Source organism: Motacilla alba, chromosome 21 (assembly GCF_015832195.1).
Source record: "Motacilla alba alba isolate MOTALB_02 chromosome 21, Motacilla_alba_V1.0_pri, whole genome shotgun sequence".
NCBI lineage: Eukaryota > Metazoa > Chordata > Aves > Passeriformes > Motacillidae > Motacilla > Motacilla alba.
In genome coordinates, this window is record NC_052036.1 from 5,506,492 (window position 1) to 5,523,119 (window position 16,628).

Consider the following 16,628-nt stretch of genomic DNA (forward strand, 5'->3'; position numbering starts at 1 on the left):
CCCTCAGGGCTCCCCTCAGGGCCTCCCCTCAGGGTCTCCCCTCGGGGCTCCCCTCAGGGCTCCCTCCCGCACAGGGCTCGTCCTGCCCCGTCCTGCCGCTGGGGGCGCTGCGCTCCCCGCTGTCCTCTGCCCCTTCCGGCCGGCCGTGCTGCGTTCTCGCGGCAGCGCGCGATTCTCGCGACAGCGCCGCGCGTCAACATGGCGGCTGCCGCCCGTGAGGGGAGCCCGGTGGGGCGGGCGGGCAGCTCCGGGGCACCGGCGGACACGGAGGGAAGCAGCACGATGGCAGCCTTGCCCGGCTTCGACAGCCCCGACGCCTTCGTCAAGGTGCGGTCGGAGAGGGGCAGGGGGAGCGGGCGAGGCACTACCGCTCCCGGCGTGCCGTGTGCGCTCGGGCCATGCCGGGAGCTGTAGTTCTGTCCCGCGGGGGCCGCGTGGGGATCCCAGCCTGAGCGGAGACACCCGTAGGGTGTGCCCCGGTGCCAGAAGGAGGGTGTGGGCCGGGCCGGCGGGTGCGGGGGCCAGAGAGGTGTATCGGGACCTGTTACCGGCCTGGGTCGGGCCCTGGCCTTGTCAGCCCCTGGGGATTCCTGGAAATGCCAAGGAATCGGGACCCTCGTGAGGGCTTGTCGCGATAAGAATTGCCCTGGCCTTATAAATCGCAGCGTCAGCCCCCGTGTGTTTTACCTATGCATGCTGATTCCGGAGAGGGAACGGCTGCCAGATCCCAAATAGGAAGTGTCGCAGGGATTTGGGGTGTTTTGTTAGAGTAGTAAAGTAATTATCTGTGTTCCTGCTGATTGGGAACTGTAGAATATTCCGAGTTGCAAGGCTCCCACAAGGATCATCCAGGAGTCCAGCTCCTGGCCCTGCAGACACCCCTCAATCCCACCTTGTGCCTGAGAGGATTGTCCTGATCCTGATGCTCTTGGAGCTCTGGCAGCCTTGGGGCCACGACCATTCCCTGGGGGGCCTGTTCAGTGCCTGATCACTGGTTTTTAGACTTTCATTATTTAAAGCTGTCTAAATAACTAAGTGAAGTTACTCCTGGTGAAAAACCTTGCAATACCACACATTAGAACCGTGCACTTCCAACCAGCCAGGCACGGTGCATTTCTATCAAAGAGTATCCTGAGTAAACAGAAACAAAATGTGAAAAACACCAATCACCTGTTTCTAAGATTTTAAAAGTTTAATAGTAATGAAATGGTTATAAAAATAGTAATATAATTAGAGTAATAAAAATTTGGACAATTAGGATTTAGGACAATACAAGACAATAAAAACAAAGAGTTACAGACAGTCCAGGTACCTCCTTCTGGGCAAAAGAAGCCCGAAAAAGGACCCACGTTAACAGAGGATTAACCCTTCAAAGCAACAGCCTGTTGCACATCCATACACCTCATCCATGATGCATCAATTCCATTCAAGCAAAGGATTCTGTCTGCTCAGTGTCAGCTTCTTTTGAATCCTGATGGCATCTTCAGGGCTGAGTGAGGCAGGAAGAAGTTAGTTTGTTCTGATAATGGAGCCATTAATTCTCTTTCTCTGAAAGGTTTAGGTGTCCTGTGGCTGCTATCTGGTACCTCATTCCTTTCTTTAAAAAAATATCCTACATGCATGGTTTGTATTTTATGCTATAAGCTAAAACTATATTTAACACACTGCTTGAGAAAATTAACACAGCATAACTTTCTAACATAACACATATAATATTCATCCTAATATTTGCGAAAAGCCACTCATAAAGTACACATTTTTCACACAAAATACTGACAAAGGGCTGCTGGTGGTGTTCTTGCACAGTACGCTCTGGGCACGGTGGTGGCTGCAACGAAGGCATCGAATGGGCTCCCCCAGCCTGGTGACGAGTACGACTTCTACCGCAGCTTCCCCGGCTTCCGCGCCTACTGCAGCACGCAGAGCGACCGCCTGCTCCGCTGGTAAGGGCCCGTGCGCCTCCGGGCTGCTTCTGACAGCTGCCAGTCCAAACCAGAAGGTAGCCCCTTCTCTGACAGCCTCAGACTTGCCGTAGGTAAAACGGTGGTTTGTTTCACACGTCTGATTTCAGCTGCTTCTCTAGCACTTGGCAGCTGAAGTGGCAAGCTTAAAGAGGGCATTTCATTATAATTGCCATGAAGAGCTGTGCAGAGAGGAGCACCTGATACTGGACACATTAGGCTGTCTATTTTAAAAGTCATGTTTGTGAGAAATTCTGACGCTTTAATACTGTACAGGTGTTTTTTCTATTTACTGCTCATGTGATGATATCTATAATTTGATTTCTTTTCACACTTTGAAGTGTAGAAAGTGTAAGAGAATTGGATGTTTTAGTGTTTAGATAGCCTGCTTTCAGATTGCTGACAGCTGTGCTGTTCTCTTGCAAGCATGAGCCAGGTGATGCAGTACCATGGCTGCCGGGGCCTCGTGAAAGATTCCAGCAAAGTGACAGGGCTGGAAGATAAATTTGATATGCTGGTTGACTCCAATGATGTCATTCTTGAAAGAGTGGTAAGCACATTATTTCTGGATGTGGTTCTTAAAAAGTGTTCCGTGGCCACGAGTTTTGTTGTTGCAAGAACTTCAGTGGCACAGCTTCCCCAATTAGTCACTATTTCCTCTATTTTATGTGTTCCCTTTTTATTTTAAAAACCCTTCCAAATGCTAGGCCAGAGATCACAGGTGCTTCTCTGAAGAAACTTTTCCCACCCTGATCTTCAGCATACTCCTCCCATGTTTGTCTGTCTTGTGTTGCACAGAATTTGGGGGAGATGGCTATGGAGGTACCTACCTGACTTCCTTTACTCAGTCTGACTGGAGTGTCTGAGTATAGTGATTTAACAGGTGTTTCACATTGTTTTTCTGGATTTTAGGGTATTTTATTGGATGAAGCATCAGGAGTGAATAGAAACCAGCAGCCAGTCCTGCCAGCTGGGTTGCAGCCCCCACAGATGATTGTTTCCAGCTGGAACCGGAAGGTGAGGCTGCCATGCTCAGTTTGGCTGTGTTAGCTCAGCTGTTCTCCAGCCATTGCACTACCAGTTCTCCGGTGGAGTTGAGTAGTTAAATGTTCCCTCGTGTTCTTTCACACATTCTAAGTACCTCTCTCTTTTTCTCTTTTTTCTGTTCATTCAGACTTGGTTCTGAAGTCTTTGTGCTTTCAATTGCCATTTCAGTTTCACTGCTCAACAGCCTTTCCTGTGCTTATGAATTCAGGATCTTGAGTCCCAACTTTTTTTCCTTACTGAAAAAAAGTTATCAATTTTAAATGTGGGGTATACCTCCTCCTCTGAATGTAGTATCAGACTGAGGAAAAGAATGTCTGATAAGTCATGTTGGTTTTATTGGTTTTACCTGGTTTTTGTTTGTTTGTTTTTTTTAATAGGCAGGAGAATTCCACAAAAGAACTCAGTCTGAAACATTCCGACTGCTTCATGCCAAGAATATTTCTCGACCACAGCTTAAGTTTCGTGAAAAGATTGACAATTCCAACACTCCCTTTGTACCTAAAATTTTTATCAAACCAAATGCTTTGAAGCCTTTGCCTGAAGGTAAGGGGTTTATTTTTGGGAGGGGTAATTTGTTGCAAGTATTTGACACAAAGCTGTCCTCACAGTCCAGAGGAGAAATCACTGACTATAGAAACAAATAGCAGGAGATGTTGAACGTTTGGGTGTAGTGATCTTGGTGACACTGTTGTTTCCATATCTGCCATGTCAGGGTAGGTCAGCAAACAGCATCTTCTTGCTGGTATACAGCAAATAATCTGTTCCAAACCGATAATCTGCTGCTGCTTTTTACCACCTTGAACACACATGAGAGTCACTTTTGCATGAGCAGTCTAGACTAGTCTAGCTGGCTTTACAGATATTCTTGCAGATGAGTGAGCTGCAGTAGGTGTGTGGGGAGACCTGCCTTTGGTTTTGTGCTTTATCAAAGGTGCTGGTAACACCCTGTCTCAGTAACACATTCTGCTGCTGCCAGTCCAGCTGTATTCTGCACTGATGCAGTTGTACTTTCAGTAACTGGGAATGATTGAAAAGTTTTTCTGAAGATTTTTCAATTTCCATCCAAGCTTTTGAGCCAAAACCATCTTGTGTCTTCCTAAAAACAGCCAAGTAACCGAGTTGTTATTTCAGGTACAAAATGGCAGCAAAAGCAGCAGTGCTAAATTGTTCAGATTTTTGATACTTTGTAAACTCTTGTGGTGGGTGGAGGGGGAGATAGCAGTAGGCTGAGAACATGTTATGTGGGGGACCTAGTCCAGTTATTCCATATTGGTTGTTCAGCCCTCACAAAAAGTGGACGGCAGAGAAAGGAGCGCCCTGAGGACTTGGATGTGCCAGCTGCTTTGGCAGACTTCATACATCAGCAGAGGACGCAGAAAACTGAGCAAGACATGTAAGAAACTAACCTGACAGCAAGGTGCTTGGAGTCCCCTGGGTGAACTGTGTGCTCAGATTGTGCTGATGCTCATCATGTATAACAGTTCTGCATGTGTTTGTGTCCACACTACATTGTATGTGATTTGCTTTAGACCTCTGCAGTTACATTAAACCTCTGCTTAAAAGAGACAGAATAGGGAAACTACCATAGCTCTCAAAGCCTCTGTGCTCTGTCCTCATAAAGAGGACTGAAATTTAGTCTGTGCTTGTCTCTTCCTAATTTCCACAGGTTTGCTCACCCTTACCAGTATGAACTGGAGCATTTTTCTCCACCAGATGAAGTTCTCAAGAAACCTGAACTCCAGGTTGGTGCCCACTTTAATTTTAAACTACAGCTGTAGTACATTTAAAGCCATACTTGACAAATTTCAGGTTTGAGGGTGGAGGCTGGGATTGGGAGTTGACAGTGAATATACCATGTCTAATTCATTTGCTCTGCCAGATGTACAGGCCCATTGAGGAAACACCCTGTCATTTTATCACCACACTGGATGAGTTGGTAGAACTAAATGAAAAGCTTATGACTTGTAAAGAATTTGCCTTGGACTTAGAGGTAATCCAATTGTGTTTTATGTTTAGAAGTTACACATGTACTTTTAGGAGCTAGGAGACCATTACATTCTTCTTATGGGGGGTGGGGGGTGGTTTTCTCCTGGTTTTTGTACTTCCTGACATGAAAAGACAGTTCCTGACCCCTGATCTGTCTGATACTATCTATAAGGTTGAATTATACTGTGTCAGTATTAGAAGTTTTCCAATGGCAGCGCTGGCTGCACACTTCTTAGTGAATTTGATCTTCTTTCAATTAATCCTGGTTTTTTTAATGTCATCTTAGTCACCGTAAAGAGAAAGTTTGCTCATCCAGTGTCTTTTTTTCTCAGAGAAGTCCTTGTTGCTCTTTCTTCCCTCATGTAGAATGCCATTTGTTTTGTAGAATTGTTTCTGTAATGAATCCTAGCTTACATCTCTCTTCCCTGTTTTCAGCACCACTCCTACAGGAGCTTCCTTGGCTTGACATGTCTGATGCAGATTTCCACCCGAACAGAAGACTTCATTATTGATACACTGGAACTGCGCAGTGACATGAACATCCTTAATGAGACCTTCACAGACCCTGCAATTGTGAAGGTCAGCTGCAAAATTCACCAGATTGTTTAAAAATTATTATTATTGTTTTAGTGTAAGCTTTCTGAAATCACACCGTGTGCTCAGTCTTGATCACTTGATTCTGCTTTCACTAATTTGTTCAGGAGCCTGTTTCCTTGATGGTAGTAGTGAATTCCTTGCCATATGCACTTATTTAGCAGTTCTGTACTTAACAGTGAAAAACAGAGAAAAGAAGTCTAGACACATGAGTATGAAAGCACAGCACTACCAGCCTGGAGTAGAAATGTTCTTCTATCATTCCCAAATTTTTATGTTTTTCAAGGTCCTTCATGGTGCTGATTCAGACGTGGAATGGCTGCAAAGAGACTTTGGTCTGTACTTGGTGAATGTGTTTGATACTCACCAAGCTGCTCGTCTCCTCAATCTTGGCAGACATTCTTTGGATCACTTGCTAAAGCTGTACTGCAGTGTAGATGCTGACAAGAAGTACCAGCTGGCTGACTGGAGAATACGGTAAAAACTGACCCTTGAATGGGCTGGAGCTGCAAGGTAGCACTTCTCCTTGTTTGCAGTGCTAGAGCTTCTCCTTGCAGGACCCATAGTTACGGGTTAGTCTCAAAGTGAATGAGCACAGCATTTACCTGGCTGTGCCCAAAGCTTTTAAGTGCTACATTTTCCCATGTTTTTTTTAGAAAATTAGTTCTTTTTGGAAAGATCTGCAAAGATGAAGTTATGAAAATCTGGAAGCCCACTTCTTAGGAGCAGTTCTTAATCACTAGAGTGTTACAGAGACAGTATGTGCTCCTCTTGTGCCCCCACAAAAACATTTAATCACCTGTGCAAGGCAGAGCAGATGGTGTCGTAGCAGTGATCTTGACTATGCAGGTGCACCCTGCACACCACAGAGATCTCAAGTCTACTTTTGTAAGCTCTGCAGAGAGAAGAGAGCTATGACAAATACCATAGCCAGCAGTTCTGCCACGTGACTTAGCTACACAGCAGTCCTGCTCTCCAGCACACAAACAAGAAAGTGAATTGGAGAGTGCACAGCATTTTACTGCTGCTCCCTAACCAATCCTTCAGTACAAAAACAGATTTTCCATGTTAGTTCTTGGCGTGTCTCATATGCATTTTGCCCTAATATGCCTTTTAAGAGAAAAGCAACAGTTTGGCAGGACAGCTGAAATATGCTGGTGTAATTCTGACTCTTTTTCTAGCCCTTTGCCAGAAGAAATGATCCGGTATGCCCGTGAAGACACGCACTACTTGCTCTACATCTATGATAAAGTGAGGGAGTTGCTGTGGGAGAGAGGGAAGGAGCAGCCCACACAGCTGCAGGTTGTGTGGCAGCGCAGCAGGGACATCTGCCTGAAGGTAAAACTTCCCCTGCTTCGATTGCCTGGATCAGAGTATGGGATTAGGAGAAAAGGTCCTTTGCCTATTCTGTGTCTTTCTGTGTGTCTGAAAACATCTGTACATACTCTGACTCAGTCGTGTGCAGTCACTTTCACTACCTATGGTCCTTGGATTCAGATGCCTTCCTGCTCTTTTTTGAATGCTGCTATTCCTTGGCCTCACAATGCATTCAGGTGTGTCTTTTCTAAGAGAGATGTTACACTTCTGGTTCTGCTGGATGTTCCTGGAAGTAAAGCCTCATTGGAGTTGAATTCATAGACACAACTATATTGTGCCTGTGGAAGACACTGTCTATGACAGTAGGCTTTGTATGATGTAGTAAAGCTTGATGATAGTAAAGCTGCTCCTGGATTCCATGAGGGTGGATTTCCCCTAGCAATGGATGAGATGTGTGTTTTTCAGCAATAGGCTTCTACCAATAGTTTAGGATAAAAAGCTCAAAGACACATTGTAGCAGAGTGAATTTAGTCCATGTGAGATTCTATGTCTGAGAGAGGCAAAACAGAAAGCTCACAAGTGCTTCTTTTTTCCCTATCCAGAAATACATCAAGCCCCTCTTTACAGATGAATCCTACCTTGATCTCTACAGGAGACAGAAAAAACACCTTGATACCCAACAGCTGGCAGCATTTAGGCTGCTGTTTGCATGGAGAGACAAGATAGCACGTCAAGAGGACGAGAGCACAGGGTAGGAAGTCTTTTGTTATGGACACTGACTTAATGCTTTAGTAAATCTCTTGGATTATGCCCCTTCCACCCCTGAGATGGGACTACTTTGTTACCTCTAGAAATTACTGTACTACATCAGGCTGCTTGTTACACAGAAGTTCTGTTATGTTTCTTTTCTTTTGAAATTATTTCATTGTCTCAGACCTTGTAATGGGGGCAGAGTTATGTACTTTGAAGGTGTTTTTAATTGTTTTTAACATTCTGTTACATTCATACCACCTCTTTGTGTTGTAGGTATGTGCTACCAAATCATATGCTGTTGAAGATCGCAGAGGAGCTGCCCAAGTAAGTTTTGTTCACACATCCAGCAAGTCCCCCCAAGTGTGTAATTACTTGTGCAGTTGGTCTCTTCCTTCCAGCTGTCAGTACTGCTTTTCTCTATAGTTGTTCAGTTTGGAAGAGAAATAAATAGCAGTACTCCTTCAGAAGGCTCCAGACGTCTGGGATACATCACTTGGATTGTATTGCACTAATAAACCACATTCCTTTGCATTGCTCTGTGTTACGCATTCCCTCTTAGATTCCATCACTTTGACAGAGCAAGAGTGGGGTGAGTGCCCCCAAAAATTAGTTGGATTTTTATTGCAGTTCCTAAAGGAGTGGGGAGGGCAAGGGACAGATCCCTTAAAACACCCAATTCATACAATATTTTCTCAAACATTTGGCACTCATCACCTGACAACCATACTTGAGAATTAAAAAAATACATCTTCAAAGGCAGTCTGCTGCCTGGCTCAGCTTTCCTAGGTGAATACTGAATGAAATGATGATGAGGACAGACAGACCACAGAAGTGAGAGAAGAGCTGACTTGATGGCTTCTCCTCATCTGCGCAAACCTGGTGCAGAATTTCATCACAGAGATTAATCTGACTTGTCTTGCTCTGTCACAGTCAGGATAGTGGTTATATCCTTTGAACTGCACATCCTTTGAATGCAAATGCCCAACATACCAGCCATAAATACAGCACACTGAATTTTCCTCCTCTCTCTCCAGAGAATGCCAGGGTATCATTGCTTGCTGTAACCCTGTCCCACCACTCGTTCGCCAGCAGATTAATGAATTGCATCTGCTCATTCAGCAGGCCCGAGAGATGCCTCTTGTCAAGGTAAGGGTAGCTTGTACCACACAGGAGACTAATCACTGGCATTCCCTAAGCCAGGCCCTGGAGCTGAGTGGTCACTTGAGATGATGTGTGTGCTGAAGTTTGCTTTTTGAGCACTGAATTTTGTAGTAGAGCAGAAAGATGTGTTGTAACTTCTTGTCTGTTTGCTGTGTAGTGGCTTACACACAGTGTAGTTTCCTGGAAAACTGGAGCAGTAATGAACAGACACTCCTTGAACAGAATGCAGTTTGTCTTGTACTGTACATTACATTTGCCTGTGTGAGGAAGAACTGCACCTTGTGGAATTTGCTGGCCATGTAAATGGACTCATAAATATTTTACAGCTGTGGTGAGGCAAAAGAACCAACCTAGGTGTAAGAGGTTAATTAGTTAAAATATATCAGCAGCGTGTTGATATCAATACAGCTTTTATCCATAGTGAAAAAAAACATATGTGAGCAAAAATGTGCCCTCTCTGTGTGAGGTGTTTGAATGTGTAGCCAAGTGCAAACACCGCAGGAGAAGAAGAAAGTAATTTTATTAACCTGCTAGCTTGTAATAAATGTGATGAAAACATTGATAAGGTGGCCAGTCTAGAAGAAACGGGGCTTTTAAGTGTCTTACCTTTCTTTCCCATTCTAGTCGGAGATGACTTCGGCAGTCAGGAAGAGAGCACCTCTACCCAACCCTGAGGTATTGTTTGCATTGTATTTTTACCTAGTGTCTTAAGCCTTAAACTTGGAAACAAATGTATCAAAATTCTACCTGCTAGTAAATTGTTTCTCTCATCCATTTTACAAGTTTCTCTGCTTTAGCTTAATGGTATTTATCTGTGCCAGATTCATAATATTACCAGTTGTTAACTGATATTTTACAAACCACCACAAAGCAGCACTTAAGGTTTCATCAGCAAACGCTCTGGCTGCTGGACAGTTTCATGTATGTTGGAATATATTGACTGAGCTGTAAGAAGAGAGGTTTCAGATAAGTTTCTAAGGCTGACTCGTTCTCTCTTGTCATGTACATGAAGTACAGCATCTGATCAGCTCGTGGATGTTTGCACAGGTAGCCTTTTGATGCCAGATGCAATGTGCTCTGGCACATGAGCTACACTAAGAATATTCCATCTCTGAATTTCATCCCTTTTTTTTAAATTTTCATTAAAGTGTCTCTGTATGTGAAAATAATAGATTCGTAGTGTATCAATGGTGTTCATAATTTGAATCTCTCTGCAGAAGCTGGAGAATGCCCTCTTTGGACCACATGACAGTTCACGGATTCCTATGGATGATTTTCAGAATAACTCTGCCTTGGGTAATTTAGAGTTAACCTATGAGCTGTGCTAATAATGCAATGATGGAGCTTTGACAAGGGGAAAATAAGCTTTGACACGGGGGAAAAAACTTTCAGGGAAACCTGATGACACAAAAGAGCAGCAAAATACACAAGACTCTAATAAAAATTTTGTCTCCTTTTCATGCAGACCCTGCACTGGTTTTGGAAGATGTTTGTCTCTTTTCAGACAGTGAGAGGACAATGGATATTCAAGATAGTCAGCCAGAGTCAACACGTCTTGTTGCTACTACCACTGTCAGCATATTCAGAGTAAGCAGTATGTTTGTGCCAGTGTCACTATTGAAATACTAGAAAACAGACTTAATAATCTGATAAATCTGTGTGGAAGTGTGGAAAGAAATAAGGTGGGAATGCATGGCAATGGTGCTTTCTATTGACAGGCGTAAGGCCTAACCAAGACAACTGGGTTAGGAAGCCAGCAAGGTTACTCCATGTCTCTGGAGGGTCACTGCTGCCAGTAGAATTTCAGAGTGAGAAACACCATGGCATGAAATGGCAGTAGCCAAACATGTGTTGTTTGTGTTAATATTTCTTCCTTTGTGTTAATATTTCTTCCTTTTTTTTCTTTTCTTTTTTCAGGAATGTGATGAAAACGAAGGAAATAAGAGGACTTTAACCACTGCCCAGCGGAAAGCTCAGCTAATAATGGAGTCCTTTGAAAATCCATTTAAAATGGTAAAAGCTCCCAACAGTGGGATTCAAAGTACCCAATGCAGAGGATGCCCTGAGCTAGTTTTCCAGGCATATCAGAAGGGCTTGATAGAGTATCAGCTGCTGCTCTCTGACTGGAATCAAGGCATTGTCCTTGCGAGGATACATGTGAGGATACATGTGTCGACTTGTTTTCAAAACACCTTTAAATACCTCTTGGATACAAGTCTTTCTACATAGTAAACACACCATTCACCCTGGTTTTTTAAGCTAGTTTTAGGTTTTTCAGGTTTTTCATCTGTCCTTTATGGCTAGGATTAGTAAGCTGATTCTACTCTTGTAACAAATCAGAAAAACAATAGAATGCTGTTACACATTTGGAGTGGTAGATTACCAGAAAATAATAGAAAATTTTTTCTGGTGTGCAGTTGAGCGTTGGTCTGTTGGGGGTGTTTTGGTTTTGTGGGGAGGGGTTTTTAGTTGTTTTTTTCTTTTGGCAGTAGCTGTGGTGACTTCTTTTTTTCCACAAGGTGTTCTATCTGTAGAATATTTCTTCAAATGAACTCACTGATTTACAACAAGCAGCATTGTAGCAATGAGCTAAATGTCACATGCTGTTTAAAGCAAATTTTTTTTTCCTCTCTACAGTATCTACCTCCAGAGGAGAATTCTGCCTATGTCTCACAATCTGCAAAATTTGACCCATCATCAAAAATTTATGAAGTAAGACTGGTGCTAAAATTTTCTGCTAAGTAGTACAAAGAAACAAATAAGTAGTTTATTTTCCATTGGGAGCCTCAGCAATATAGATTTTTTTTCTCCTTGGATACTTCTTGAGAAACTTAACATGTTTCTGTGACATTCATATCCTTTGAAGAACCAGGGATTGGAGACATTCTGCTGTATAGTCCCTGTCTGTCAAAGCTGAAAACTTTACTGAAAGTATGTGCATTTGTTTTTGAGGCTTGTTTGTAGCTTTGAACTTATAAAGCATTTGGTTTTACTTCACATGGTGCAGCAGATCTTTATCTCTTCTACAGCTGAATTTGATCTTTTGTACACTTAATGAGCACCAGCATGTGTTAGCAAGTTTATAAACAACTCATAAAACTTAAAAAAATTATTTCCAGGTAATATTTTTCCATTGCAGATCAGCAATCGATGGAAGTTGGTGAGTCAGGCACCAGTACAGAAGAAGCCCAAGAATGAAGCCAATAAGAAAGCAGCCCAGCAGTCAGGTACAGCCATTCTTCCCTTCCTTGGTGTGTCTTGAGACTTGATGCAAGCTGCTTTGCTGGCTTTTTCTAAGCCCCTGGCTAACTTACTCCTGCTTTTTACAGTAATGCTTGTTTGTCTCCATAGCTGCCCATGTCCAGCCACAAAAGTTGCACAAAAAAGCAGCACAGGATGTTGTATCTGTTCGTCAGCAAGCCATGGTATGTCATAGAATTCCTCCTTCCAGCCATTGCTCATCTTGACTGTTAGAACATAATTCAGAATGAAACTCTGAGCCCTGGAACCTGGCAGTGTTTTGATAGTAGTCTTTCTGTGGTGCTGCCCCGGCTGTAACAACACGCTCCTGCTGATTGTGCAGGGCACATCATCCCATCCCTCCACGTGGCCAGTAGGAGATGTTTTCCACTGATGCACCACTGCTCCTCACTTCCTTTAAGGTTCTTCAGTTGTTCTGCATAGGTTCCCCCAAATATGCCACTGGGGCCACAGCAGATCTCAGCTTCCCATATCCTGTGAAATGACAATTTAGCTTTTTATACAAGTCCCTGCTGTGAGGTAAAAAAATAGTACTTTAGGCCCCAGGAAGAGTACAGAGATTTCTCCCCATGCTGTTATTGCCAAAGGCAAGAGCAGTCACTGAAGCCTGGCTCCATGGGGCAGTTAATTTGCCCAATGAGATGTTTCATTCTCCTTTCTTCAACTTATCCTTTTTCTATTCTGTGGGTTGCTTTCATAGCAGGAGCAAGCTAATAGGAAGAAGGAGAGAGACACGAGTGAAATGGGAGCAGAAACAGGAACAGAGTTGCCAACGCAAGAAAAGAAACGACAGAAAAAAGCCCAGCAACCAGAGGAGCTGGAAGCACTAAGGCAGTTTACCCCCTTTGATTACAGCAAATCCAGCTTCAAAGTGTTTGCAGGTAAGAGCTGATCCCTTGCTGCACGCTGTGGAAAAGGTTACCAGCTGAGCCTTGAGAAGGCTGTGTGAGTGTGGGTGCCAGTGCAGTACAGACTGTCACAACGTGCTTACCTTATAGTGGGGAAGTAGTTCAAAAAATTGACTTGAGGAATGTACACTTTAGTATTCTTTTTCTGATTTGGAAACAAAATCCTGAAACAATTGGCCAAGGGGGTTGTGGATTGGGATTTTTCTTTTCTCTTTTCTGTTTAATTGGAGCCAGGAACTAAGAGGCAAAAGAGATTTGACTCCTTTGTAAAAAATCAGCTATTCAAAAACATCTCCTGCCCTTAAAAGATTGTTCTGGGTTTTACTGTGTGGGAGACTGTAGTGAAACCTCCATATCATGAGAGGAGCACTGTGGAATGCATTGTTCTTTATAGAAAATTTTAGTAACAGCTTCTCTCCTCTCTCTCTTAGGAGGCAGCAAATCAAAGCAGTCACCACAATTTGATCCTGCCAAGCAAGCTTACTCAGGCAAGGTATGGGCCTGTCATGAAAGGGGGAACACGAATGTGAGCAACTGTATGTACCCAGCCAGGGGCTCTCTGGGAGGGCACATGATATTTTTGCATCTGCACAATGCTCCCTAACAGCTGCAGAGATGCAGCTTCCAATCCCAAGTTCATGCTTTGTGTTATTATTTCTTCCCATTCAGCAGGAGCTTCCTTGGAGTCCCTCAGCCTCTCTTGTTGTTTCCCACCTGTTCATACATTGCTCACACCTCTGCCTCCATACATCACAAGCATGACATTTGGACCACAGCAAACCACCACAAATCCCAGTTCCAAATATAATTCTCAAAAATCACAGGCATTCCAGTGGTTCCAGGACATTTCAGCTTTGCATTTGCTCATGTGCCCCTCCAAGTACTGTTATTAGGAACGGTCTCAGCTCAGAGATTTTTTACTTAACTTATTGCTAATTGAGATTGAAAAGAAGAAAAAACCCATAAACAATCAAACCATGCTTGCTGATGAATAGACACAATGTTTTGTGCTGCCTTTTTATGCATATTTAGGGAATTCTGTGACCAGCACAGGGAAGTCAATGAGCAGAGTTCTGTGAAATTGGAAAGGTCTGGCAGCACATGAATGTCATGGAAGGGACGTACCTGGGAGGAACCTCACTGTGGTGGTGTTTTATTTGTTTGTTTGTTTGTTTCTGTGTGCAGAAATTTGCTGGAGCTAACAAACTTCAACAGTCTGGAAACCGGAGCATGTCCTACCTGGTGGGGAAAGCTGAAAGGTGTGTTTTAGCCTGCTCTCATCCAGCTGGAGAGTTTGCACACCCCTGCCCAGAACCATGGGCAGACCATAGCTATTGTCCTCTGCTGCTGTGGGAGCTTTAGCATATGTTTAATGGAAGAGGTTGCATCACACCCTGACATCAGTTTAAAGGACAAAAAAAGAAAAAAAAACCCCAACAATTTAGCATTAATGCAAAGACAAGTCTGGGTGGAAGGTTTGAAATGCTGAGGTAAAAGTTTGTGTTAAAGGGTGTGGGAGTTGCTTTCTTTGATCAGAGATAGGTGGAAGTGGAGAACACCTGCCTAGCTTGGGAGGAATAAGTATGAACATCCTTGTGAATAGATACTTAGTGTTTAGCTTACAGGCTTTGATTATTGTGTGTTACATAGTCACAAAAGAGCCACACTACCTAAGGGCAGCATGGAGGAGAAGGGTGCTTTCTGCCTCAGGACCCTCTCTTGATAGAATCATTGTAACGTGGTTAGCTTTCGATCTTGAGTGAATTACAGCAAGAATTAAAGTGTTTGTTAAACTCTTTTGCAGGGGTTCGACACACCACTGGCCAAAGAGATAATCTTTGTTACAGGACCTGTGGGAGTTGCTGCTGAATGAAACAGTAGTTAAAGTGTTGCCACCATGGGAAAGCAAATGCCAGTCATTGACCAGTTTTTGTACAGGAAAGTTTTTAAAACAATTAAAACCCTTTTTTTCCAAAAGGAAAAACATTTTAATTGATGTCACTTTTGTTATACTCACATTGCTTTTTTTTTTTTTTTCTAATTATACTCACAGTGTTGCTTTGTTTATAATTTTGGAAGTTCATCCTGTGTCCTCAAACAGAATTAGGCTAAACTTGTCACTTCTTGGAGCTGCCTGAAGTGCAGAACCAGCATGTCTTTGGAGTATGGGAGGAATCTCTTTGCATCTCTGTCGGTGGCACAGAAATTGCAGAGATGCAGTCGATGTAACTCAAACCCTTGCAGTCCAGAGAAGGAAATGAGGCCTGAGTGTCTTTCATGACAGACCTTGCTTACAAATGGAACTGCACAGCTCATCTCTTACAAGACAAGGTAATACAGAAAAAGAGCGTGTTTACCTCACACTGTTGGTGGATTTTAATGGAAAGATTGTATTTTAACAAAAAAAAAAAAAAAAGAGGTATAGGAGACCAGTGATTTCACCATAAAATTCCAGAATGAAAGTAAGAGCAAAGAGCATTAGGCAGAAGGGAAGAGCATGGATTGGCAGTGTTGTGGTGGGGAAAAGGTAGAGGGTTCTGTGCTGCAGCTGAATCCCTGCAGCTAGACTAACATGTCCAAGTTTTAAATACCCACAGGGAGTTATCTTTAAGTCTTTGCAGAAGGAGTATTAGAAACAGCATCATCAGTATTGGATGGGTCAGTGACAGTTTATTCTAATGAAGACCTCTGACAGCTGGTAATATTGCTGTGGAGAGGTGGGGAACATGACATTTTAGCAGGGCTTTATTTTACAAAGACTATGAGGAGGCTTGGGATTTAGTTTTTTTCAATCTTTTTCCCTGTTTCTGGGAAATGGGGAGTGGAAGGAACAGAGGAGGGGTTTTCCTCCTTAGGTATCTTAGTGTGAACAGTGCTGACTAAGCATTGTAATGGTAGAACAGAATCTTTCTTATAAAATCTGCTTGCATGGCTGAATATTGGAGAATGTTTTTGTAAAGAGGCAGTTAAATAGCAATTGTCTCCAAGTGCATTTGCAGGGGCTGCCAATTCCTTCCTTGTCAGCTTTAGCAGTTCTTGTTATTTCTTTAACTTGAAGAACAAGTAAATGTTAGCAAAAGCCCCATTGGCCCAAGGGATATTAAAATCTCTCTGGTTTAAATCCTCTGCTTTAAATTCCAAGGAAAGTGACATTTCAAGAATGATCCTAATTTTAGTCTTTTTCTGTTTTCCCTTTATGAATTGCAAACGATTTTTAAAATGTCTTTAATGGAAGTGACTAGCAACTACATCCATGCTTTATTCACTTGGTTGTGCCTGTGAACTTGTAGCACTGTGAGGTTGTTGTCTGAGGTCTTTGTGTAACGTAGTTGGAGAACTACTCTTGGTAGAGCCTTGGTGCACTTCTCCCAAAGTCTGCTTCTCACAGAACACGCCACATTCTGTAAGGCCACAGCCCTCACCTGGGCCCACCAGCACGAGAACTGAATCTGCTTTTGCAATATCCACAGAATCACAGCATGGGTGAAGTTGGTAGGCACCACAGCAAGTCATCAGGTCCAATCTCCCTGCCCAAGCAGGGTCATCTTAGAGCACATGGCACAGGATTGTGCCCAGATGGAAGATGTCCAGTGAAAAAGTCTCCGCACCCTCTATGGGCAATCCATTCCTGTCCTTGGTC

The 16,628-nt window shown here is 43.3% G+C and overlaps 1 protein-coding gene across 1 annotated transcript; it reads left to right on the forward strand.

Moving 5' to 3' along the window:
* Positions 1 to 165: 165 nt before the first annotated feature.
* EXOSC10 (exosome component 10) lies at positions 166 to 15,349 on the forward strand. The gene is made up of 25 exons (XM_038160001.1): positions 166 to 327; positions 1,807 to 1,943; positions 2,388 to 2,511; positions 2,874 to 2,978; positions 3,386 to 3,551; positions 4,290 to 4,401; positions 4,675 to 4,750; positions 4,888 to 4,998; positions 5,430 to 5,573; positions 5,875 to 6,065; positions 6,770 to 6,926; positions 7,508 to 7,656; positions 7,932 to 7,982; positions 8,693 to 8,804; positions 9,444 to 9,494; positions 10,037 to 10,115; positions 10,285 to 10,406; positions 10,737 to 10,832; positions 11,457 to 11,531; positions 11,959 to 12,046; positions 12,171 to 12,244; positions 12,781 to 12,961; positions 13,420 to 13,481; positions 14,174 to 14,247; positions 14,793 to 15,349. The coding sequence occupies exons 1-25, from the start codon at positions 199 to 201 to the stop codon at positions 14,821 to 14,823; spliced, it is 2,697 nt and encodes an 898-aa protein (XP_038015929.1). The 5' UTR covers positions 166 to 198; the 3' UTR covers positions 14,824 to 15,349.
* Positions 15,350 to 16,628: the final 1,279 nt, after the last annotated feature.

What these genes read in the sequence shown, in the direction of transcription:
- EXOSC10 (XM_038160001.1), top strand. Translation starts at nt 199, where the DNA reads ATGGCGGCTGCCGCCCGTGAGGGGAGCCCGGTGGGGCGGGCGGGCAGC. An exon ending in ATGTCATTCTTGAAAGAGTG is followed by an intron (nt 2,512 to 2,873) that starts GTAAGCACATTA and finishes TCTGGATTTTAG; the next exon opens with GGTATTTTATTGGATGAAGC. An exon ending in AGCAAGCTTACTCAGGCAAG is followed by an intron (nt 13,482 to 14,173) that starts GTATGGGCCTGT and finishes TTCTGTGTGCAG; the next exon opens with AAATTTGCTGGAGCTAACAA.